This window comes from Erythrolamprus reginae, chromosome 3 (genome assembly GCF_031021105.1).
Source record: "Erythrolamprus reginae isolate rEryReg1 chromosome 3, rEryReg1.hap1, whole genome shotgun sequence".
Classification (NCBI taxonomy): domain Eukaryota; kingdom Metazoa; phylum Chordata; class Lepidosauria; order Squamata; family Dipsadidae; genus Erythrolamprus; species Erythrolamprus reginae.
This window is the reverse complement of record NC_091952.1, coordinates 52,387,664-52,413,758: the sequence shown is the minus strand read 5'-3', so window position 1 is coordinate 52,413,758 and position 26,095 is coordinate 52,387,664. Positions and strand designations below refer to the sequence as shown.

Here is a 26,095-nt window from a genome sequence, read left to right as displayed (position 1 = left end):
AATAATAGCAAGACTATTGTTCTTGAAGATTTCCAATAAGGAAATGGCAAACTTAGATTCTACAGACAGCAGGTAATTTTATGACCAAAAATGGCTGCTGATTGCTGGATCCAGTCTACCAAATCTCTCTAGAGAAAGAAAAGATCTTGATATCTTTTTACCCATACATACTCTGAACATTTTTTTTGTGTGTGAGTAAAGTAAACTGCAGGAATTGTTGTGTTTATGATCACTTGCTGGGAATTGCAGGATTCCACTGAGCCTCATTGTTGTTAATGTGGCCTCTTTTGGGGCTCAAAATTTGACCCAAACTCACTTATTAATCATATTGGAGTTTAATTTTTTTGGTTTTACTGTTTTTTAAAGATTACAAGCTCCAGAGCTCACTGTAACAGCATTGCCAAAAAGGCATTAAGAGTTGTTAACCTATTTTTTTGAAGATTCTTCTCCGGTAACACTGTACTGCTAACTAGGTCATACAAAACCTTTGCCAGACCAATCCTCGAATACAGCGCATAAGCGCACCAATGTGCCTACCATCCCCGTGCTACTGTCTCCATTTAATTGTTCTCATTTCAATGCTAATGTCCATGTCCAATGTTCAATGCTAATGTCCATGTTTATATTTACACTTGTTATCTCGTACAGGTTGGACAAATTAAATAATTACAGAATAAAATAAGTTCGATCCTATTCACTGAGTTTTACTTCAGTCCTTTAAGAAAGAAGTTTCAATTACAGGTTTAAGGTTTCCAAGAATTTTTTCTGAATATACAGCAAAAGGATGAACATTTTATGTATTTTATAAATGATTAAGGCCTCACATGGACTTGAGTTAGAACATTGAAATTAACTATGTAGAATCCTTCCTGTGGGAAACTTTTTATATTTACATCTGGGACTGATAAAATGACTTTGAAGATTGATTGGAAGCCATTTTTGTTAGATATTTGCCTGGGTGACCTACCCAGACAGGGTAAAAGTCAAAAGTTCAGATTTGTTATTGCATGTTGATTGGTTGCCTTTTTTTGGCGCTTAAAATGTATCTTTGTAAAACTGCCTGTTGCTGGGCTAGATTGTATAAATAGGAGAACTGTCATTGTATAGAGCTCTCAATACTCCATTGCTTCTTGACTGAATTGACTTCCTTGTCCTGTTAGCGAAATAAACCTTGCTTGATTCAACCTTGCTTTGAGAGTTATAACAATTTTTATGTTGTCCAACTGATCAGATGGAGAAAGACAAAACTGTTTTAATGTGCTGAAGTCAGATACTAAGTTTGGGTTTCCACTTGCAGTGAAACACCTTTTGAAGACTTGGATTTCAAGTACTAGAGAGCCTTAGTAGATATGGGAGGAGGAGGAGGCTCAGAAAAAAGGGTAGCGAAACAAAGAAGCAAACAATAAAGACCATGAAAATGGAGAGTGAAGTGAACATTGCATTGCTTAATCTAGAAATCAGATCAGCTCCCCACAGAACTGTTTTATATAAAAAGAGCATCATGCGGAGAAGTGAGCATATGAAATCAATAATCTCTGTTTTTGACCATTGTTTCCAGCATTTGTTCTTCTGGGAGTGTAAAATAAAGATGTAATTAATTAAAACCCTATAAATTAAACAGGGGGTTCTATAGAAGAAAGCCCTCCATGAGAAATGGAGATTACTTGAGTTTCTAGTTCACACCTGGAAAATATACATATCTTGAAACCTGCATTTGTAACTTTTATTTTATAGAGATCCATGACTAAGATCCATACATAGGAGGGTAGTCAGGAAGTAGTACAACTTTTATGATAGAATCTTGCTTTTCCTTGCTGTGCTCATCATTACAGCACTTTTGATACCATGCTCACAACAATGATTTTTGTTAATTTTGGTTTGTGTTAGTAGTTCGGCATCATGATATGATGACTTGTTAGGCACAAGAAAAATAAAGGGTAAATTTGGGGATCTAAATTAATCAGATAGATTTTTGCCTACTGTATTTTTTGGAGTATAAGATACACATTTTTACCTCCTAAATGAGGATGAAAATATGGGTGTGTCTTATACACTGAATGTAGCTGCACCCAGCCATCCCCACCCTTTGGTCTCTGTCTCCCAGCAATTTACCTCCTTCCAGCAAGCAACCCAGAGCCCGATTAGCACAAGCCATTGATTATATGCCTCCTGACTCTCAGCTGATTGATTGAAGCTGCTGACAAGCCCATGTGCGAAAATGAAAATGAAACTAAAGTTGCACAGAGCAAATTGCTGGCAGGGAGAGGCAAGGAAGAATTTTATTATCTTGTGCTAATCAGATTGTGCTGAAACTGATTTGCTGCAAGGAAGTAAGTCAATAACTATAAATGCCTATAGAATGTTCAGGTTATTAGACTTATTTTTTAAAGACTACTTTATTTTTGTTCTAGACAACTTTAAAAAATGAAAAAAAGCTTTTTAAAATAAATGCTTGATCTGAAGTGGCCCAGTGCTATTGTATCGTATTTTAAATAGTAGAGAATAACTATACTTCCAGAAAGCCACATCAATTTTAAGAGGATCTGTAAAACGTATAATCTGAAATGTAGCAATGGTCCTATTCAATTTTAACGTAAGACAGCTGAGTTAAACCCTGACCTAGTCATGTTTCGAGTATACCTATTTAAATAATTGAAAGGAGTCAGTGTGACTACATTTAAGAAAAATTGCTGGCATTAATATACTGTCATAATGTACATTTCTCCATTTTTTGCTATTTCTATGGGTCAGAGACACATAAATACACAGCAAACAGTGTATATTATCTGTGCTGCTTGCTGGTTGCTGGGAGGCAAATTGCTGGGAGACAGAGGCAGATTTGTTTTTCCATTGTTTTCCAAAATTAAGGTGCGTTTTATACTCTATAAAATACAGTTTATGGGTGGGGAAAAGGGATGTGAACTTTCAACTGAATGGGAAACTCAGATTCAGGTTTCCCTGTATAATTATTATATAATTTTATACTGTGTTTTTGTGTTTCTACTTTATATATTTATGCTATATGTAAATAAAAGTCGGTTTATATGGTAGCATATACAGATATAAACAAAATGTGTAATCTTCAAAGAAGAGCCCAAATATTTACTGCACTGTCTAGATTCTTTTATCCAAGCCATTTGACATTGGGGCATTTGGACACATATCATAAAACAGGATGTTCTTTCCCTATTAAATAAATGAAGAGTTAACAAGGAAGTTTGTTCAGACATGCATGTTCATCTAGCTTCATAATTTGGTTCCATGTTTTTATCCTCACTAAAATTACAATTACATAGAGGCATAAAAGCCACAGATGAAACCACATGAAAACCTTATTTTCAGCCATGGCAAAATTGTTCCATGCCTTTATTTAATCTATCTGTGTGTTGTCACTTCTGTTTAAAGACTTCTAAAATCATACTATTTTCTCTAATCACAGGGAGTGTGTGTGTGGCACAATCAGTCAAGATTCCCCGGGAACCCAAAGAAGGAGAATTTGATAAGATTATTCGGCGCCTTCTGGAAACATCCCATGCTCGAGCTGTCATCATATTTGCCAATGAAGATGATATCAAGTAAGAATTTAGAGATTAATACAGTACTTTAGGATCTGCAATGGAAATAAAGAGACGAAGAAGTAAAATGTATGGAACAATAGGGCACGTAGAAGGCGAGAAAGCTAGATATGTCTTGTTAATTAATAAAGTGGAATATTGTCAGCATTTCTGATGTAGGCTAGGTCAAAGAACAGACAATAAAAAGACTAGTTGTTCTCTTGATGTAGGATGTAATAACAGAATTTTCAAAGCCTGCCAGTATAAGACAGAGTCCTTTGCTCTCTGTCTTATACTGAATAGAATCAAGATGGGGCTATCTTGAGTTTCTTGTTCACCCTCTTCTTTCCCAGAACTAAGCTGAAGGCTATTTCCATATTCCTTCCTCAACAACAAAATATCAGGATACATGTTCCGTTGTTCCTCTGTGTTTCAAAATGGTATTAGTATCTTCTGTAGTTCTGTAAATTGATATGTTTCTGAAGATATTTCTGATGGTTTTCTGTAGATTAAATACAGTTTAGAAGAGGCTAACAATTAGAATAAGTCTACCCTTCTTCAGTTTGGTAGCATTGTCCCTGGGTTCATATCTCCTTGGGCTTGCATGGCATAGAAAAGGTCCCTCAGAGGTTTATAAATAATTTCATGAAAAAAGGTTAATTTAAGGAAAATTCAAGGAAAAAGTATTAATAATTGTATAAAAATCTGAAAGTCTAAATTCCTGGATTTTGCTGAAACATTGCACTGAAATGGTTATGGGAAGCTTGTTCTTGGTTGTGCCATAAAAAAGCATTTAAGTTCTAAGGCATTTTAAAATATGATCTATAGATTCAAAGAAATATGATGTAAAGCAGACCATGGCTACTTGATGTTTTCATCATCTAATCAATAGTTTCAAAGTTTTAAAATACTTTCAGAAATTTGATATAATTTTGAATCCTCTTTCCACAAAGATTATGGCTTTGTGAGCTTCCATATATTTTATCTTTAGTAATTAAAAAGGATACTTTTAATATTCTCTGGTAGTCACTAGAAAGCAAAATATGACTTTTTCCAAACAGAGTAAATGGAACTATAACAGAAAATGAAAAACCAAAGGCACACAATCCTCGGATTTAGTTCTTTAAATCTTGCAGTTCTGAGTTGCACCTGATCTTGCAAGTATCTAATTTATTAATCAACGAATGTTGGCAAATATAAGTAAATTGACATTTTCAATCAGTTTACATCAAACAGTTTAGGTTTTTGTGAAGCTGTTAAAAATACTGTACGCTATTTCCTTGTACCAAAATCAGGGCATTTCCTTTGCAGCATAAACAGAAGCGTATAAAAATTTGCCTATATGAAAATATTTATTTATTTATTTAAAATATTTACTGACCCCTCACATCCTGGACACAAATTGTTTCAACTCCTACCCTCAAAACGTCGCTACGGAGCACTGCACACCAAGACAACTAGACACAAGAACAGTTTTTTCCCGAACGCCGTCACTCTACTAAACAAATAATTCCCTCAACACTGTCAGACTTTCTACTAAATCTGCACTTCTATTCTACTAGTTTTTCTCATCATTCCTATCACCCATTTCCTCCCATGTTGACTGTATGACTGTAACTTGTTGCATATATCCTAAGATTTTTATTAATATTGCTTCTTCATTGCTTATTTGACCCCTATGAAAATCATTAAGTGTTGTACCACATGACTGTTGACAAATGTATATTTTATTTTATGTACGTTGAGAGCATATGCACCAAGACAAATTCCTTGTGTGTCCAATCACACTTGGCCAATAAAAATTCTATTCTATTCTATCCTATAAGCATAAACTGGAGAATTGCACTCTGGTGGTAATAGTTTACATGCATCTGGAAAATTCCAATTTTTCAGTCAATGGTAAACATGTATTGCAGAAGAGACGGAGTAACGACTCGGACACAAGAGCTGGATTTAAATTTGGGTCATTTTTATTATAATAAATTTGCATAATTTATTAATTAAATTAGCATGAATTAGCATAAATTTGCATAAATCAACATACTCAACTATGACCCGGAAACAGTGGACCTGCAGGGTCAAACAAACACTTCCGGGGCGGAAATGACGTAAAAGGTCAACATTCCTGGGCAACTATGGGCGTAATCGATGCTGGTCCAGGTGAGGGACCTCTCCCTCACCTGAGACCCTGCCATACACTCGCATGAGGGGGGTCCCGCCGGCTCACCCCTACCCTGGGACTTCAATAGCGGGACCCAAAGACAGGTTCCCCCCAAGTGCGCAGGTAGCACCCACCATGGGCTTGGAGAGAACCTGTCAATCATCCCCAAAGATGCCCAAGGGAGAACGCGCAGTTGCTGAAACCACCCAGATTTCCGCCCCTAACCTGCCACGGAGCGGGGGTCAGATCTCTATCTTGGCCCCCCGACTCCCCCCTCTATCTGCGCCAGCTCACGCAGAGACCTCTGCAGGTCCTGTAAGAAAATGGCGTTCCCCTGTTCTGACAGGTGAACGCCATCGGCCCGGTAAAGCCACAGCCGATCTACGGTGATGAGGGGATGGGCCACTACAACCCCACCTAATTCTTTGACAGTTTTTCCCACGGCCTTATTCACCCTGCGTCTAACCCGGTGGATGGCCCTAAGGGAAATGGCGTCCCTCCAAACGATCCTTGGAAGGATCTCTGACCACACCACTTGCGTGGTGGGCCATACCGTGCGAAGCCGCCGCAGGTCTTCGCGCGCCTGGACGATCAATGGTAGACCGCCAAGCAGGCATAGGTCATTGCCACCGAGGTGCAAGACCAGCCATCTGGGTGCGGCTATGGGCTGCCGACCACCCAGTCCCATCTGGGCGCGACCCTGGGTAGCCGCCCGCCCAGCAGCGCCGGGTACCGCCCTGAGATGCTGAGTACCCAGCAACGTCGGTAGGAGCCCCTCCCACCGCATACCCCTCCGGCCCATCCAAACCACATTGACCCACCGTCCCAACGACAGCTGGGTCCCGATGGCGCTTCTGGCTGCAGAGCGGCCGGCCCAGAAGACCATGCTGTGGCCACACAGCAGCGCCGTCGGTTTCTGGCTGGACTGGGAACCTGGAAGAGGACACACACAGAGAGGTTACCTAGCCTAAACCCTGCCCAGAATCCTCAGCGGGCCTAACATAACCCAAATATGCCGCTGACCGCCAGCGGCCGATCTCCTGAATCCGTTGGGCCGGGAAACCAGAAAGTGCCGCGCTAGTGGCGGCGCCGATACGGAACGAATGCGTTCCATAGCCGGCGGGATCCATGCCTACCTGAGACATTGCCTTAGACACTATTGCCCAGAATTGATACCGGGTCAGTGGGGAGCCATCCTGGTGTAGAAAGAGGTACCCACGCCCTGACCCACGCAAAACACAAAATTGCTGCAAAGCAGCCACCGGGCAAACAGACTTATCGGTGGCTGCGCTAAGTTCAAGTCTAACCCCTCTGTGTAACTGATCTGTCTTGGAGTGTCTCACCAAAAGAGAGACACCCCCCTGTCTAAAGGTCAGATCAGTGAGCTGGAAGGCGCGGAGCGACAAGTCAGACTGCGAGGAAGCTAACGCCTCGCTGACCCTGAGGGCCCCAAAAAACATAACACAAGTCGCTGCCCTGAACAGCCGAGCCTCGTAAAGAGAGGCACACAGACTGTCAAATGTCTGATTGATCAGAGACAGCTGCTGAACCGTCAGGGCCCAACGAGTGTCGGAGGGGAACCCCTGTTGCTCCCTGACCCAACCCTCCAGCATCCTCCGGATGCGAAAATCACCCGAAAAATCACCAAACCCCCCCGCCTTGGACAGAAAGGCGAGGCCGGCTAACCTAGCCCTGATAGTCCTCACTGACAGGCCACGCCCCTTCAGCAGGACACAGAATTCAGCTAGGTGCTCAACCGGGGCAGGCCAGCAATGGGGGTAACCCTTACCCAGCCTGAAATCCCCAAACTCCTTACCTGCACGCTGATAAGCTCGCAGGGTGCTAGGAGCTACCGATAAGGCGATCGCCCTGGAGGCCTCGTCTCTCCAGCTCTCGAGAGCCCGCCCAGGCTCCACAGGTGGGCTGGAAATACCTCTGGCGACTCTCGGGCCCACGGGGCCAGGGTCCGAAACCTGGACAACTGACCACGGGACAAGGCGTCAGCCACCCCGTTGTCTAAACCAGGGACGTGCCTAGCCAAAAACAAGGCGTTCAAAGACAAGGACCTGTGCACAAAATGGCGGACAAGCCGCATCACCCTGTCACTCTTAGAGGACAGGGCGTTCACAACATGGACAACCGCTAGATTGTCACACCAAAAATGCACAGTCTTATCCCTGAACTGCTCTCCCCAGAGCTCTAAGGCCACAATAAGGGGAAAAGCTCCAAAAAAGTTAAGTCCTTAACCAATGAACAGGCACTCCATTCCGGAGGCCATGCCGACCAGCACCACTGGTCACCTAACACTACCCCAAAACCGCAAGTCCCTGCGGCGTCGGAACACAGCTGCAGCTCCGCTTCCAAAAGAAGCTCCTGCCGCCAGAAAGACAACCCGTTAAAACGTTCCAAAAACTCCCGCCACACGCAGAGGTCAGCCCTGACCCCTGCACATAAGCGGGTACGATGGTGGGGCAAACTTAGCCCCTTCATCGCATCATACAACCGGCGAGAGAAGGCCCTACCAGGCACCACTACCCGACAGGCAAAATTAAGAATCCCAGCCAGCTCCTGGAGCTGCCGAAGAGTAACCTTCCTGCAGCCCAAGACCGCCTCAAGCTTGGACCTGATTTTAATCAACTTATCCAGGGGCAATCTGGAAGATTGCTCCACTGAATCCAATTCAATACCAAGGAAGGTAATCCTGGTGGCAGGGCCTTCGGTCTTCTCAGAGGCTAAAGGCACCCCCAATTGAGCACAAAGGGCTTCGAAGTCCCGCATCAAAGCAAAGCATTGCTCCGATTGCGCAGGCCCGGCCATCAAGAAATCATCAAGGTAATGAACGACGGACCCCAGGCCACTACGCCTCCTGAGCACCCACTCCAGGAAGGTACTAAAGCTCTCAAAAAGGGAGCAGGAAACAGAGCAGCCCATAGGCAATGCCCTATCCACATAAAACCCACCTTCGAAATGGAAGCCCAGCAGCTCGAAGTCGCCTGGGTGAATGGGGAGGAGCCGAAATGTCGCTCCTCCCCATTCTTAATGTCGCATTTACCCATAAGGGCTCCCACCCCACACTCCCTAACCATGGCCACGGCCGCATCAAAGGATGCGTACCGGACCGAACAAAGCTCGTCAGGAATGAAGTCATTCACTGACTCCCCTTTTGGAAAAGACAAGTGGTGAATCAACCTAAATTCACCACTCGCCTTTTTGGGGACCACACCTAAGGGGGACACACGAAGATTCGGAAAGGGCGGCTCCGGGAAGAGCCCAAGGACCCTGCCCTCAGCCACCTCCTTTCGAATCTTAGCCCGTACAATGTCCTCATGTCCGACAACCGACCTGAGGTTGTCGGACATGAAGGCCCTCCTAACACCCACATAAGGGATCCTAAATCCCTCGGAGAAGCCCCTCAAGAGCAACTCGGCTCTCGGGCGAGGGTGGTAGTCGAACAACCAACCCTCGAGCACAGATACATTAATTGGGCTGGGCCCCTTTTCCCCCAGCCGGTGGGGGAGGTTTTCCTGGACCCCCGCCCTTCTTCTCCGCCCCTTTCTTGGGGCGGGGACAGACTGAAGCTGCATGGGACCCCCCACAATTCCCGCAGGCATGCTTGTACTTACAAAAGGGACGAAAACACGCCCCTTTTGCAGCAAACTCATGACAAGCGGGCGAGGCCCCCTTGCCAGCCACACCAGGAGTCGCCTTGGCCGGCGAAGCCGCGCCAGGCTCCTCCTCCATGAAGTGCCCACTATCCGTGCGCTCACACCCTTCCTTCCCAGACATATGCGTGGCCCGGAACCACAGGTCCGGGACCACCATATCCCATGGCAAGTTAGGCTCCACCGACATCCTCATACGGAAACCCTTATCATAATGGCGCCAGATGGTGCCCTTATATTCGAAGTGGGCCCTGGCAATCAAGTCTATATACTTAAACATGGCAGAGGCCATAGCCGGCTGCCTTTGGATCACCACAGACCCATAGGTAAGAAAAGCATACAGCCAGGAGCTGAAGCATTTCGTTACCTTAGTCTTCTTTGTTTTCTCCCCCGGGACAATCTCTTTCTCCTGCTTGGGAACCTCTCGGTTCAAAAGCGAAAAAAGATCCACGTATTCACCCCGCCAAATAGCCTCCTTGACCGACGGGTGAAGGTGGCATCCAAGAGGGGTGGACGGCAGCCCGCACGGTATGGCCCCCGCTTTAATACAAGCGAACGGGTCCCATATCGAGTTGGCCGCCACACCAAAAACTCCCGCCCCATGAGGATAAGGGAAAACCGGGAGCAGGGGCATGACAGGAGGGGCCGGGGGAACCCACCCCCCTGTACCTGGCACCGCAGGTGTCCCCGCAGGGCCCGTCCCGGACAGCGGGGCAGCACCGGCCGCCTGCGGCCCCGGAGGAGGAACCGGCGGGGCCCATACCTGCCCGCAGGTGCCCGCGGAGGCCCCCAAAAAGCTGGACCCACTCCCGACCCCCGCCGGGGGAAAACCCGGGGCGGGGGGAGGAAGAAAGGACAGTGATGTAGCGTGTGGTGCAGCCTCACCTGCCCCGTACGGGGTCGATGACATCCACGGGGGGCCCAATGCTGCAGGGCCCGGGAAAGCCGCCATAGGCCCTGCCGGGGCCTGTCGTCCAAACGGAGCCATCTGCCCAGCCTGGGCCGCCGCCGGATCTCTCCCCAACGCCGCGGGTACTGGATCGCTGGACGCTCCGGGGACCGCACCGCTCCTCCACTGCTCGAGCTCGTCGAGCCTCTCCAACACCCTGGCCCGAGACATAGCAGGAGAAAGATCAGGTTGAGGGGCAGGAGGCAACGAGACCACCCCCCCCTGGTCAGGGACCACCCCCGCAGTCCCCTCCCTACTGGCCCGAGCCCGGGCAGAAGGCCTAAGGGCCCTCCTGGGGCGCGCCGCTGGCGGAGCCATAGGAGCAGTGGCAGGCCTCTTCTTAGGAGCCATCACAGGATTTTCCCCTAGTATGCAATGAGCCACTCAAACAACCTAGGACCGAACCCCCTGAACGAGTGGCAGGCACAAATCCCCCACCGCAGGGCCCTACCTAGGGCCTGGTACCAGAAAAAAGGAGGGGAGCCCCTGCTACCCCCTCGGCCCCTTTATGGTATTATGTTAATTGATGCCTTTCCTTTTCCCCTCAGGCTATCGGCAAGCCTCCCTGCGCAGGTAGGCCTTAAAGGCCTGCAATCCGGCCTCCCAAACAACAACCGCCCAAGACCGGGGGCCCAGACCGAACACCCCCCACCGCGCCCTCCTCCCAGCCGGGAGGAGGTTACCAGTCCCCCTCGGGCCCGAGGGGGATCGCTGAAGACAGCTCCCACGAGGAGAGGAGTAAGGCCTCAACGTCGTCTTGAAGCAACAGCACTTTTCACCCCCTCGGTAGGCCACAAAATGGCGAGGGAGACCCAAAATGGCGGCCGAGCAGCACCAAACAAGTGTCTGCTCAGGCACCAGGTCCGGGCGAAAAGGCTGTCTTCCCGGCCTGCTGTCCCTTAAATAGGGCCAGCAGGCCCCGCCCGGACCCGACGTCATGCCCAGCCACGTGGGCAGGGCATTCTCGGCCGAAATCTCGCCTCACGAGATTTCGGCCGAAAACAAGATGGCGGCCGCCATCGGAAGGGTCCGAGTCTGCCCGGCCCTTCCGCAACATCGCCGTGGGGCCGGTAAGTCAGCCGGCGTTATTACTGAGCCAGATGATTTCTTAGGTTTGATTCACATGATTCATGCATGCCTAATAGACAGGAAGCAACAGGTGAAGCTAGGCAAAATCACATCATATACCTGTACAATTAGCACAGGGCCCCCCAAGGCTGTGTACTCTCACCACTTCTCTCTATATACTAATGATTGCATCTCAAACAATCCATCTGTTAACCTACTGAAGTTTGCAGGTGATACAACACTTATTGGTCTCATTCGAGCAAAGATGAAATTGCATACAGACGGGAGGTTGAACAACTAGCCTCGTGATGTGACTGGAACAATCTGAACTGAACACGTTCAAAACCGTAGAAATGGTGGTAGACTTTAAGAAACCCTCTCATCCTACCACCTCTTACAATTCTAGTCAACACAGAATCAACAGTAGAGACCTTCAAATTTCTAGGTTCTATCATATCTCATACCTAACATCAAAAATGTTATCAAAAAAGCACAACAAAGAATGTTCTTTCTGTGCCAACTCAGGAAGCTCAAACTGCCCAAGGAGCTGCTGATACATTTCTACCGAGGAATCATTGAGTCTGTCATCTACATCTCTATAACTGTCTGGTTTGGTTCTGCAACCCAGCAAGACAGATACAGACTTCAGAGGATAATCAGAACTGCAGAAAAAACAATTACAGCTATTCTGCCTTCCATTAAGGATCTGCATACCACACAAGTCAAAAAGAGGGCTGTGAAAATATTTATAGACTCCGCGCACCCTGGACATAAATTGTTTCAACTCCTACCCTCAAAATAAAACTATAGAGCACTGCACACCTAGATACAAGAACTGTTTTCCCCCAAACATCATCACTCTGCTAAACAAATAATTCCATCAACTGTCAAACTATTCACTAAGGCTGCATTACTATTACTAGTTTTTCTCATCATTCCTATCACTCATTCCACTTATGACTGTATGACTGAAACTTGTTGCTTGTATCCTTACAATTTATATTAATAATGATTGTTTCCTAATTGCTTATTTGAACAACATTAATGTTGTACCTCATGATTCTTGACAAATGTATCTTTTCTTTAATGTACACTGAGAGCATAGGCACCAAAGACAAATTCCTTGTGTGTCTAATCACACTTGACCAATAAAGAATTCTATTCTGTCCTGTCCTGTCCTGTCCTATCCTATCCTATCCTATCCCACTTATGTCGAGGCTGTTTTTTCACCTATTCCACACTGGACGTCAAGGATGGATCTGGTTAGGGGGTATACCACCTGTAAATAGTCAATGACAACAAATTAATTGGCTACTTTGCCTTTGGTCAAGGGGGTGGCAGAAAGGGGCAGAAATGAGTATCAATAGCAACTGCATGTTCTTCTCTTGGGCATCTTTTGGAAGATGATGGGCTGCCTCTCTCCAAAACTCAAGGGCTGACCCAGCCAGGGTGTTGGAGAAGAGGCGCCCTTGGGGCTCACTTATGCCATTTCCATTTCCGGGGCATGGAATGTGAGCCCTCCCCCACACCAAGGGGTGTGGCTGGGGGCAGGGTGAAGGCTAGTGATAGCTTCACATTGCTCAGGCAAGGAGCTACGCCCATAGTTGCCCAGGTATGTTGATGCAAGGAATTCCACCCCGTTAGCAACCTCTGTAGGTCTTTGATAATATATTCAATAAAGTGAACCTTATAACCCAGCTCTGGTGTCCATGTGTTTATTCCGCATCCAGCGCAAAAGAGTTTAGGAGATGCTGCGCCTCCATAAACCCTAAGTGATTTTGTATGTATTAGTATGACTTTGTGTCTGTCCAAGATGTAGTAGTAAAGTATATGTAAATTGTGGAAAGTTCATGTATTATATGGGTATAAGAAAACAATGGAGAAGTGCAAATTGGGTTCTGTGTCTTAATCCAGAGTTGCATTGCTCTATATTGCTCTCCGAGTTTGCGGAGAGGGGCGGCATATAAATCCAATAAATCTAATCTAATCTAATCTAATCTATATGCTGCAAATATAGTTAGGCTGCCATTTTGCCAGATGGGGGAGTGAGTTAGAACTTTTCATGCATGAAATCTATAGCTCTTCCTTAATATGACTTTTTCGGTAGGCTGGGATTGCATATATATATATATATATATATATACACAGACACACACACACACACACATACATACATATATACATACATACATACATGCATACATATACAGCCATTTCCCCTGTTGCCTTTATTTGCCTAGTTTTTTTAAAAATTTAAAACATCACAGACTCAATGAAATGCAATACAGAGCTATGTTAATTCATGAAATAAAAAATAAATCTAAAATCCATAGCTGGACAGTAACTTTATTTCTTTGTTTATTTAGGTGCCTTGCATGAATGACTTTAAGTGGCTTACAACCAATGCCCTGCAAATGGGAATGATTTTAATCTGCTTCAATAGAAGCATAATAAAGTAGAAGCTAGCCTCATTTCGGGAAATGAAGTGTTACCAAATGCTACTATTGAGAATATCATTCTCCAGGTTTCCCCTGCCATGTCTCTAGAGATAAATGTCCTGTCTTGGTTAGATAGTATAATTGAACAAATTCTACCCATTCAAGGTGCTGCCAAATATAACAAGGGCCCAAACTGCATATAGCTTTACTGTGTAGGTTATAATCAGCATCTTGAACTGAACCCAGGAGACTATTGGCAACTGGTTCTGCTTTTATAAAATATGTGTTATTCCGATGAATTCTGAGTAGGCCTGACCATCAGGCAAATAGTTATGTTTTGTGCCAGCAGTTATTGCAGTGGTTATTAAGGTCAACCAAAATGAGAAGCGTATCTGGTTTAGTTTCCAATTTAGTGAGTCATTGCTTGTTAATTTTATTCTTCTCACATTCCAGCATTCCCTCAAATGTGAAGTTAAATGGATAGCTTTGGAGCAATCTCTCATTCCCACCCCCACAATTTTAGTCACATGAGTATAGGAACATATGTATCACTCTGAGCTGTTGACAGTGAAATGCAGTCCAATATAATAAATGCCTGATTCCCATGATAATTCAGTAAGTATTGTCTATTTGCTCTGGCTGAATTTCTCATTACTTGTCATTAGCATCCAGGAAACATTCCTGAGAAAGGGAGCAAAACTTTAGGAATATCATTGATGCCACATGCTTGGGTTGTTCAGTTCTATAACATTTTTAATTGAGCAATTCAGTGTACACCAGTTCAGCAGGGCCAAGAACACACAAGCAGACAACAGATACTTACAGTAAACCGCTCCAAACTTGACTGCAGGAAACACAACTTTAGTAACAGAGTATTTAATGCATGGAACTCACTATCTAACTCTGTAGTATCATCACCTAACTCTCAAAACTTTATCCTTACACTATCCACTGTTGACCTCACCCAATTCCTAAGAGGTCAATAAGGGGCGTGCATATGTACACCAGAATGTCTACCATCCCCTGTCCTAATGTTTATCTATTACTAGTATCATGTATGCAAACATTGTTATATCTTTGTATACTACCAATATGTACTTGACAAAATAAATAAATTAAATAAATTAAAAAGAACAATATCTCATTTTGGCAGCTTTTGAGGCCATTTTCTTATGATCAGTTTAACCTCTGTAAAATCTGATCATCTAAACCAGGGGTGTCAAACTCTATTTCATTGAGGACTGCATCAATGTTGTGTTGTGTGGGGGCTGGGGTGGACGTGGCCAGGGTAGGCATGACCAGCATGACATCACTCATGTCGGGGCTGCCTATGGGAGCCCAAGTACTCTGCCAGTGAAAACGGGCTCCCGAGCTCTGTTTCCAGCTGCAACAGCCTCCTGCAATCCTCTGCCAGTGAAAATGGAGCTTGGGAGCATGCATCTCCCCCCCCCCCCCAAAGTCCTTTTTTGCTGGCAGAAGCACAGTGGGCCAGTCCTTTGCTGTTTTAAGATTTAAGCACCTTGTGGGCCAGATCCAGCCCCTGGGCCTTGAGGAAAGCTGATGAAAACTAACTGATGGATTAAAATAGCATAGTAATTAAATGTCCCTGCATCAGAGGAGGTTGAGACATCATTCTGTATACCAAAATGCATGTAAATATTCATAGTTAATGCTGCTCAGTGTCAGACCCTCTAGGTAGATCAGGTCAGAAAATCAACTCCACAGGAAGCCTAAAACTGCTTTTATTGAAACCGGCTATAATAATAGAATCTTTGCAAGTCTGATTGTGCTGTACTTGCTCCCTTAATTATACTCCAGTGAATCAGGGAGGCATCTGCCTCAATCATTTCCAAATATTGTCTTGCCACTCAGGACTTTAAAAGTATTTCAGCTCCTTTTGCCTAGGTAACCATTCTTGCATATTTCCATCATTTTTTCTTACTCTCTACATCAATGACCATAATCAATACATTTGAGAAAATGTATTTTAACATGCATATTTTGAAAGGAAATACATTGCATATATTTAAAAGTATGCATTTGTAAATGGATGAAAGTGCCTACTAATTAAGCATGAATACATTTGAAAAATTGTGACATATGATGCTCAACATGGCTATTGACCATATTGGCTAGTGTTGATGGGAGATAAGGTTAAAAATATGATGTTGAAACCATACACAAATGACTCACTAGATAACAGTAACGGATAAAGACTTAGTCTTAGAAATTGAACTTCATCCTATAAAAACCAATGATCACAAAAATATCAGTAATTAACAGAAATGCAAGATGTCTATAATGGCTGTGAGAAATAATAGTCAACAAAGAGGTTGACCTGTCCCTGTTGCATATATGTACAGTTTCCTTCTCTCGTTCTTGGCTAATGATGGCTATTAATTCTAGAATCTGCTAATTGCAGGATTTTAGGAATCTTAGTACTTACTGTAATGTATAAACACACACACACATTTAATCTTTTTGTAAAGTAATTAATTTTTCCTCTTGGACTAAATTTGTTCCCTCACATTATTATTGTGCTGAGTATTTTACCATAACTTCCCTAGTGTATTAGTTATTTTCAGATAAGTATATTTTTTAAAAAATTAAAAAGTATAGTTACAGTAGGATAGATGGTCCAGAGGAATTTGAGCAATCCTAGGAAAAACTTGCTTGTTTGCATGTAGGCTTCATTCAATTAACACAAACAATTCCTCTTAATAGATTAATTGAATAGTAATTGTTTGCAAAGTGTGTATAAGCCAGCAGTGAAACATTGGGGGTGGGGGGCGGGGTGGCAGGAAGCATTTAGGTTTCATCCACAAAGTTATGAGAAGGAAATTTTATACAGGATTATATTTTGGCCAGATCCATCTTCCCCTACTTTCCAGATTTAGGCATCACACTTTACAAAGGATTCAATAAAACTGGGGCAAACTCAGACAAATTCAGAATAAAGAAAATTTGGGGATAGGAACTAAAATGAAATGAAGAAGTATGGGATGAGGATGCTGAGGAAATACAATAGTACATGTTCAAATATCTGAAAGGATGTTTAAAAAACCCCAAGACCTGATGGCTAGTGTTCCTAAGTACTGGACACAATACTCCATAAATCACAATGTTATTTAAGTTACAGGAATGCAGATTTGCACAATTTAAGAAACTTCCTATCAATAACAGTAATTTGGCAAACAAACCCAGTTACTTAGTAAGGTGCTAGTTACTCAATATTGGTTATGTTTAAATAGCATTTGAGCCGCTATTTGTCTGTGATTCATTATTTGGATTCCTATAGTGATGGGTACATTTTATGGTATAAACTGCCTCTTCCAATCCTTTGAATTTGTGATTCTATTTTTCTAATAAGGGAATCACGACACATAGTTTATGGTTATACTTATACAGTGATCCCCCGAGTTTCGCGATCCCAATCTTTGTGAAATGCTATATCGCGATTTTTCCACCCGATGACGTCACTCCCTTCCTTTCTCATCTTTCTTTCTCTCTCTCTTTCTCTATCTTGCTTCTTCCTCTCTCACACTCTCTTCCTCCCTCTCTCATCTCTTTCTTTCCTTCTCTCTCTTTCTCTATCTCTCCCCCTCTTGCTCTCGAGCAGCAAGCGAGCAGCCGGGCGGGCGGGCGAACGGGCAAGCGAGCAGCCGGGCGGGCGGGCGAACAGGCAAGCGAGCGGCCGGGCGGCCGGGCGAACGGGCAAGCGAGCGGCCGGGCAGGCGGGCGAACGGGCAAGCGGAGCGGCCGGGCGGGCGGGTGAACGGGCAAGCGAGCAGCCGGGCGGGCGGGTGAACGGGCAAGCGGCAAGCGATCTTGGGGTTTCCCCTTTGCCTGGGCGGCGGGAAGACCCAGGGAAGGTTCCTTCGGCCGCCCAACAGCTGATCTGCTCCGCAGCACGGCAGCAGTGAGGAGCCGAAAATGGGGTTTCCCCATTGCCTGGGCAACGGGGAAACCCCAGCTTCGGCTCCTCGCTGCTGCCGTGCTGCAGAGCAGATCAGCTGTTGGGTGGCCGAAGGAACCTTCCCTGGGTCTTCCCCGCCGCCCACACGCAAACTCCACCATCTGCGCATGTGCGGCCATGAAAAAAAAGGGCGCGCATACGCAGATGGTGTTTTACTTCCGCACCGCTATATCGCGACAAATCGAGTTTTGCGAGGGGTCTTGGAACGGAACCCTCGCGAAACTCGGGGGATCACTGTATTGTATATAATCCTTGGGCTGTTACAGGTGTTTTCACTTTTAATTTGTCCTTTAATTCCATGTCTAGCTACCAGATGATGGTCCTTATCCTTGAACATTTCAGTTCCATTTGTTCCAGTGCTTTACTAAATGACCTTGAGAAATTCTCTTTCTCTTTGCCTTTCTCTTTCTCATAATGATGACAATAAAAGTTTTTCAGGCTGTGCATCAGCTATTATTAAGTGTTGCCACAGAACACAATGGCATTTTGAGGTCTTGAGATAGATAGCACTGTGGTGTAAAAATGAAACATGGTGGAAAACTCACTCTCAAAATGACAAACAACTGAAGAGAATCCAGTAATCATTTTACTATTTCTAAAGCTAGAAAGTAGCAAGAATTCATTGCTCTCTTAAGAAGAAGAAGAGTTCCCGGGTTACATAGATCTAATATAGAATATGGATCAAAGATACTTTAAACATATTCACATTATGTAGAGTCCAGAGGTAGGTTCCTCCCAGTTCAGACTGGTTTTATAGAACCTGTAGTAACTTGGCAGCCTGGGTTGTTGGAACTGCTAGCGACCCAGGCCTGCCACACCCCTGAGCCTGTTCTCTCGGTGGTGCTATAGGCACCGCCATCTTGTTTTTGCTTCTGTGCATGAGCAGAAGCTTTTTTAAAGTACCATGGTGCATCCCTGAGTGAACCAGCAGTGTGAGAAACCAGACCCCACCCAGACCCCAGAGAATTAGTTTACAACTGATAAGGATGCAAGATAAGAAAGAAGAAACAGTATTATTCAAAGTGCAAAGACTTTACAGTAACGTTCTTTGAAATACAACCTAGCAGCTTTGATATATGGGAGGTGCCAAGGCTTTAATTGTTATTCTAACACGCTGATCCCATACTTAAGTGCAGAAAAGAGAAGAGATAAGGGAGCAGTCCTTGAATCTGTTACATTTCACTAAAGACATAAATTCTATGGATATTTGGAGTCCTTGGCAGAACATTGACACGACTATAAAATATCTTCAACTAAATAAACGACCCAAAAATACATTGCAAAGAATTGCATATGGTATTATAAAGTTAGCTACTGCTTTAATAAGGATAACTTATTTGTTTTTTGGTTTCAATTCTATTTCATTCCTCTGTAGGATAAACTTGACTTTGATGCTTTTTTGCTCCATGCTATTTGCTATCATTGCATGCTGTTTACTGTCATCTGTCTTTCTTATCATGATCGCTACTGTGTTTTCTGCTTCCTCTTTTCAAAAGCCCTTGCTGTTTCCCTATGGCTCCAGGGGCTGTCTGTCATTCAATTTTGTTACCTCTACTCTCTTAATCACTTTTTAATCAAGCTTGCTATTGACAAAGCATCCATTGATCCACTGGACACCCTTTTCATTTATTTTCCTGCTAAGGGCTTATTTAAAACCAGGCAAATATACTTGCTCTTTAGTTCGGTAGCACTAAACTGTATAGAGAGTTCATCCCTGTTTGTTTTAGTGGTAACTCTGCCTTCCAAGTGTACTCTTGGTTGCTTAGAATGGAGACTCTGGAAGATATTTTGGGGTTTTTTGAGGCAGGAGTGGTTCTTAACATTCAGAGAATGAAGAATGTTGCAGATCTCCAGGCACATTTTGACATTGCTTATTTAGTGAGCAAATAACACAGTTGTAAGTCATCTTATTCCAGTAATGTTAAAATGAATTATGGAATCATATGTCGGGTTGATTTAAAAAATAGAAAGAAAAAAGAAAAATGGCCATTGATCAAATAATATAGAAATCATCCATCAGCCTTGACTGTATAATGATCCATTTTGCTAGAACATTCCTGAGGCAGCCACAATCCCTCTAGCCACTATTGAGAAGAGGAAGGACTCCCAATTGCTTCTTCTTATATACTTAATGAGAATATATGGAATCTTTTCTTCCAGCTCTTTTTCCTATCAGGGTAATGTTGTGGTTAGCTCTGGCCCAGCTCCTGCCCCAGGGAATGTGCAGGTGGGTGCAGGGGAAACTTCAACATGTCACAGGCCTGTGTTATTGCCGACAGAGTCAATTCAGAGTTTAGTTTCCTCGGACAAAGAAGAAGGTGGGAGTGACTTGGAAGAGGGGGGCTTGGCACACAGCCCAGGCAGTCAATCTCCCTTATCTTCCATTGATTCGGAGGAAGACATCTTGGACCCACGCAAGCACAGAATTATGTGTAGAAGAGACCAAGTAAGGACATATTACATGAGATAAGAGAGACCACCTGTGTTTGGTTGGGGCTCCAGTAATTAGGTCTGCTGCTATAAATAGCAGTGTGTGGGTTAGGCCTTTGTGGAAGAGTATCTGATCGGAGTTCTTCAGGAATCCTGTGTTGCTGTTTTCTGAACTTTGTTTGTTGATTTTTCATGCCTTTGAAACCAAAGCAGAGCAACGTGTGTGTGTGTGTGTTTGTCTCACTTCCTTGGAAGAAGAAGGGGTGTGAAGTTTCTTCACAGCTGCTAGCTAAGTACTTAATGACTCTTAAGGGAAATTGTACAGACTACCCGGTTGTTTGGGGACCAGTGCTCTTTGCAATACAAAAAGAGTGCTTAGCTTATTTTGACTTTTGTGATAAATAACATTGTTTTGAATTTTCAAACGTATGTGTGTCTGAGATTTGTACCCTTGAATTTTTGGGAGGCTCCTACCAGAGAGCCCGGCAGAACAGGTAATATCTAAATTAATTGTGTTGCTTTGAAGAAAGAGAAAACCCCAAAGATACTGAATTAACATTTGTTAAAATTGCAGAGTTGCACACATACTGCTACGCTAAAAATGTCTGCTGACCTTTTTCAATTTTATTGGAAGGAAAATAAATGGCTTTTGATTCTCTCACACATCTCCCCCGCCCAAATAAAAACAAGTGACATTGTCATGTCGGGATGGAAAATCCTTGCCTTAGTAATGAGGAGGTGGTATGGATGTTTTGTAGGGATTTACATCATTTCTCCAACATCTTTATCCAGCTGTCTCCCTGTCTTCCCACATTTTTATACAAATTCATAGAAAGACAGTATACTGCAGCTCCTCCCACAGAGAAAATTTACTGGTATATAAGAAAAACAATTGTACTTTATCACTTTGCCAAAAAAAAAAAAGAGAAAAAAGAAAAAAAGTTCAAAATGCTATTCCTATAAATGCCAAAGGCTTTCTAAAGCTTCTTGAGAATAAGGTAGAAAAATGGGACAATTTTTGCAAAGGCTGAAAACTTTTTGAGAAACTTTAAGAAAGCCTTTAGCATAACATTTTCGCTGAAGTTATCTTGGCTCTTGTTACTGAGCTCTGATGTCATTCCTGTCTAATTTTTCACTGCTTAAAAGTATGTGGCTCAAAGATGATAATAATATAATAAGCAAAATATCTTTGTACCTCTTCCCTCTCTCATTTTCAAGTAGTTTTTGATAGCTTATATTAGTGATTTTATTACAAAAGAGCAGTAATGTTAAATTGTGAAATCCTGAAGTAAGGCTGCAATCCTGTATAATAGTTCAGTTCCATTGAACTATACAGTAGTTTCCAGGGATCTGGGAGAAACATTTTCTCTTCTAAACTTTCCAAATCTAATTTCAGTTCTTTGGAACAAATCTTGAGCACATGGGAATTGATGAAAGTTGGAGAAGAAAGTCACCCTATTATAAAGTGATGATGGATTTCATCTACAAGGTCCAGTGTAAACCTCACTGACCTAAGTGTGTGTCATAATTTTGTTGAGGACTTGCACAGGATTATGTCCCAAACTGGAAGAACTGCAATTCAAATGCAGAGCAGATGTTTTCATGTTAAAGATCTCAGATCCAGTTGTACACTCTCCAGTTAAAGGGTCAGTGCTGTGCAGGATCTTGGACTCTGTGCTGCTGTGTCCCTGTCCAACAGACTGGAAGTTTGAATTCCTTTAGATTCCAAAGCAATGATTACTGTGAGCAGGTAAGTTTTTATTTCAAGGCAGAATAGGAAAGTAGCATAATAGCAAATTAACATGTCAAAGAATAGCCAAAAATATAACATAACACAAGAGACGGAGCAAAGACTGTTAAGGAGTAGAAATATACAAAGAAAGGAAGACCTTACACCCTTCTGCCTATCATGGAATCCCAAAGAGAGGATGGTGGGTGGACCACTTCAAAGCCAGAAAATATTCAGCATTCCCCTGTTTAATTCTGTTCCATTCCACGTGGGAGGGGATATTGACTAGCTTATATAGATTTTGAATCATCATTACTCACACTCTTTTTTTAATTGGCTCATTTCACTGGAATTTGCCAAGGGCAAGTTCATCTTCTCTTGTACTTGGAATCCTTTGTTTAATTCTACCATAATTAAGATGGTCAAGGTTAAGGAGTACTTTGGTAGTTAAGGCATCAGCCTAGAAACAAAGAGACTATAAGATCTAGTCCTGCCTTAAACATGAAGCCACCTGGTGACCCTGTTGCTCTCTTTCTCAGTTCTAGGATGTAAGCAATGGAAAGCCACTACTGAAATCTTGCCCAGAAAACTGCAAAGACTTATCCAGGCCCTTGCCAGGAGACAAGACAAGGCAATATTAACAATAAATGGCAATGATACCATCTCAAAGTTAACAAGTATCTGTTTCTCAAAATTTTTAGATTGAAAATAAGAGGCTTACCAAGGACATGGCAAAATATCAAGTATCCTCTTTAGTGACTAAAATAAATAAAGGTTTAATTCTGTATTATAGAATTTAATTTGATAACCATAAAGAACCCAGAATTTCCATCACAAGTCTTAAGCAGGTCACCAATGATCTGACTTGATTTTACAATCATTGTAAAGTTAATCACCATGATTGTTAAGGGAATTACCCAGGGGTGGGTTGCTAGCTGGAATACCTAATTGGGTTCACCTCCGTGGCTGTGGAGGTACCGTGAGTTCGAGCAGAATCAGTGAAGTGCTACCAAAATTTTTACTACCACACTGTGGGCATGGCTTATGTTTTATATTTTATATTTTCGCTACCCCACTGCGTTTCCCCCTGTCCGGGCTGCAGCCCACCCCTAAGCGGAATTATGCTTCTGCGCCCGTGCAGGTAGCAAAATCGCACATGGAGAGACAGGTGTGCATGAGTGGAAGCAAAACACTTCCCTGGAACCCTGGCAATCCTGCATCTCCATGCGCAGTTTTGCTACCTGTACAGGCGCAGAAGCATACTTCCGCTCAAACCACAGAGGTCAGCCCAATTAGGCGTTCCGGCTAACCGCCCACCACTGGAATCACCATGATTGTTACGTGAATCATTTGATTGTTAAGTGAATTAAGTGAATTCATTCTCCCAGAGGAAAACAGCAAAGAAATATGCCAGAATCCATGGCCATGAGACACTGTAGCTGGCTGCCAAGTGTACAAAGTGACTATGGGAGAAGAGTAATCATTATCTTTTTGCTGGGGTTGTGAAATGAAGACTATCTGTACATCCTCAATCATTAAAAGGAATAAAATTCTAGGTACCAAGCAAAAGAAGTACATATCACTTATTCAGTTCTTCCTCTTTTCAAAACCTTCCAAATCCAGATGAAACAATGACCACTGTTACCTATGGTGCAGTAAAGTTCCCATTAATCTGACAGATAGTTCCCAGTTACAAATACAAAAATGTGACTTGATGTGGAGTAGTTTTCTATCTTCATGTACCCAAAATCTTTTAAACAGCTTGTGATGACCCAGGGCACAGCACAGAGATAACAGAAACAGCTGGCAATTCAAACCGGCCCTTTTAATACTCCAAATCTCCCTCAAACAAACCTCAAACAGCCTCTGGTCACAATTAGTCCAGTCCAGTGCTGTCTGCACCAAGGCTGCATGGCAATAAATCCCAAATTTATTTAGCAAAACGAGAACAAAGCAAGGAGTTCAGGGAGCAAAAGATCCAGATAATTAGTGCAGAACACCACACAGGAATGAAAGGCTTCTTGGCAAGTTCAAACGTTGGCACACAAAACTCTAGGAACTCATTGTTTGTTCTCAACAAATGCCCCTCCCCACAGCTTCTCCTTAAGTCTCATTCCCCAGGGGTGCTGGTGAAGCTGGGTGGGGCACTCTCCTTGTGAGTGGCCTCATCCATCTGAGCTGATCCCACTCCCTCTGCATTCCCCAAGCCCTTGCATCAGAAGGGGGTGGTTAATGCTCTTCGAGCTCGTCCCTGCCTGCAGCCTTGCTAATTCCAAACAGCCTTGGCTGGAGTGACTCTGTCTTTCCCCAGTTTCCTCCAAGGCCAGTGGGTCTGCGCTCTCACTCACTGACAGTTCTTGTTCCAGCTCATCTTCCACTGCAGAGTCAGATTCTGACTGGGGCATAATGCAGCTTTTTGGTCATGATGGAGCCATACGTTTGCTTTTGGTAACAGTAAAAATAAAATTAATAAATCTTTGGACATTGAAAGAGAAGATAGGACTCTTCTTTTTTTCAATTTTCAAAAGGCTTTTATTTGTTTATTCAGGAAATTTATTCTGCTCAAAAAAATAAAGGGAACACTCAAATAACACATCCTAGATCTGAATGAATGAAATATTCTCACTGAATACTTTGTTCTGTGCAAAGTTAAATGCACACAACAGCATGTGAAATTGATCATCAATCAGTGTTGCTTCCTAAGTGGACAGCTTGATTTCACAGAAGTTTGATTTACTTGGAGTTATATTGTGTTGTTTAAGTGTTCCCTTAATTTTTTTGAGCAGGGTGTATTGTTGTATGGCGACTCAAGACAGCTTACAAGAATATAAAAACCTCATATAAAAACAATAAAACTAACAATAGAGAGAATCATATAATTTAATTAAATAATATAACAAAATAAGCACATCACATTCCAGTTTCCCCAGACCCACTGTTAGAACCAGGTCTTCAGTGTCTTCCAGAGAAGAGTGTTAGAGTGGGAGGCATTCTAATCTCTGGGAGAATGATGTTCCAGAGAGAGGGAGCCACCATCGAGTCCTCGGAGACGGGCGGCATACAAATCTAATTAATAATAATAATAATAATAATAATAATAATAATAATAATAATGGAGAAGGCCCTTCTTCTGGGTCCCACTAGGTGTATCTCCCTAGGAGATGGGACCTGCAACTTTCCTTGCCTCTCCACTCTGGTGAGTCAGGTAGATATGACTGGCAAGAGACGGTCCCTCAGGTAATAGTATCAGCCATTATATCCATCTGTACTGAATGTTTTGAGAATGACAGTTATTGTTAATGGCGAGTATTCTGAGCAGAGACAGGTTACAAGCGGTGTGCCACAAGGGTCTGTTCTGGGTCCTATTCTTTTTAATATGTTTGTGAATGACATAGGGGAAGGTTTGGTAGGGAAGGTTTGCCTATTTGCCGATGACTCTAAAGTGTGCAATAGGGTTGATATTCCTGGAGGTGTCTGTAATATGGTAATTGATTTAGCTAGCTAACTAGATAAATGGTGAAAGCAATGGAAACTGCAGTTTAATGTTTCCAAATGTAAAATAGTGCACTTGGGGAAAAGGAATCCTCAATCTGAATATTGTATTGGCAGTTCTGTGTTAGCAAAAACTTAGGGGTAGTGATTTCTGACAGTCTCAAAATGGGTGAGCAGTGTGGTCGGGCGGTAGGAAAAGCAAGTAGGATGCTTGGCTGCATAGCTAGTGGTATAACAAACAGGAAGAGGGAGATTGTGATCCCGCTATATAGAGCGTTGGTGAGACCACATTTGGAATACTGTGTTCAGTTCTGGAGACCTCACCTACAAAAAGATATTGACAAAATTGAACGGGTCCAAAGACGGGCTACAAGAATGGTGGAAGGTCTTAAGCATAAAATGTATCGGGAAAGACTTAATGAACTCAATCTGTATAGTCTGGAGGACAGAAGGAAAAGGGGGGACATGATCAAAACATTTAAAGGGTTAAAGGGTTAAAGGGTTAAATAAGGTTCAGGAGGGAAGTGTTTTTAATAGGAAAGTGAACACAAGAACAAGGGGACACAATCTGAAGTTAGTTGCGGGAAAGATCAAAAGCAACATGAGAAAATATTATTTTACTGAAAGAGTAGTAGA

General features: G+C 43.3%; 1 protein-coding gene across 1 annotated transcript in view; it reads left to right on the top strand.

Annotated features, from left to right (window-relative positions):
• GRM4 (glutamate metabotropic receptor 4) overlaps positions 1–26,095 on the top strand; it is a 412,871-nt gene that overhangs the window by 244,791 nt on the left and 141,985 nt on the right. The window contains exon 3 of the mRNA XM_070748521.1: positions 3,440–3,575. Coding sequence (XP_070604622.1) covers positions 3,440–3,575 — 136 coding nt within the window. The remainder of the gene's footprint in view (positions 1–3,439; positions 3,576–26,095) is intronic.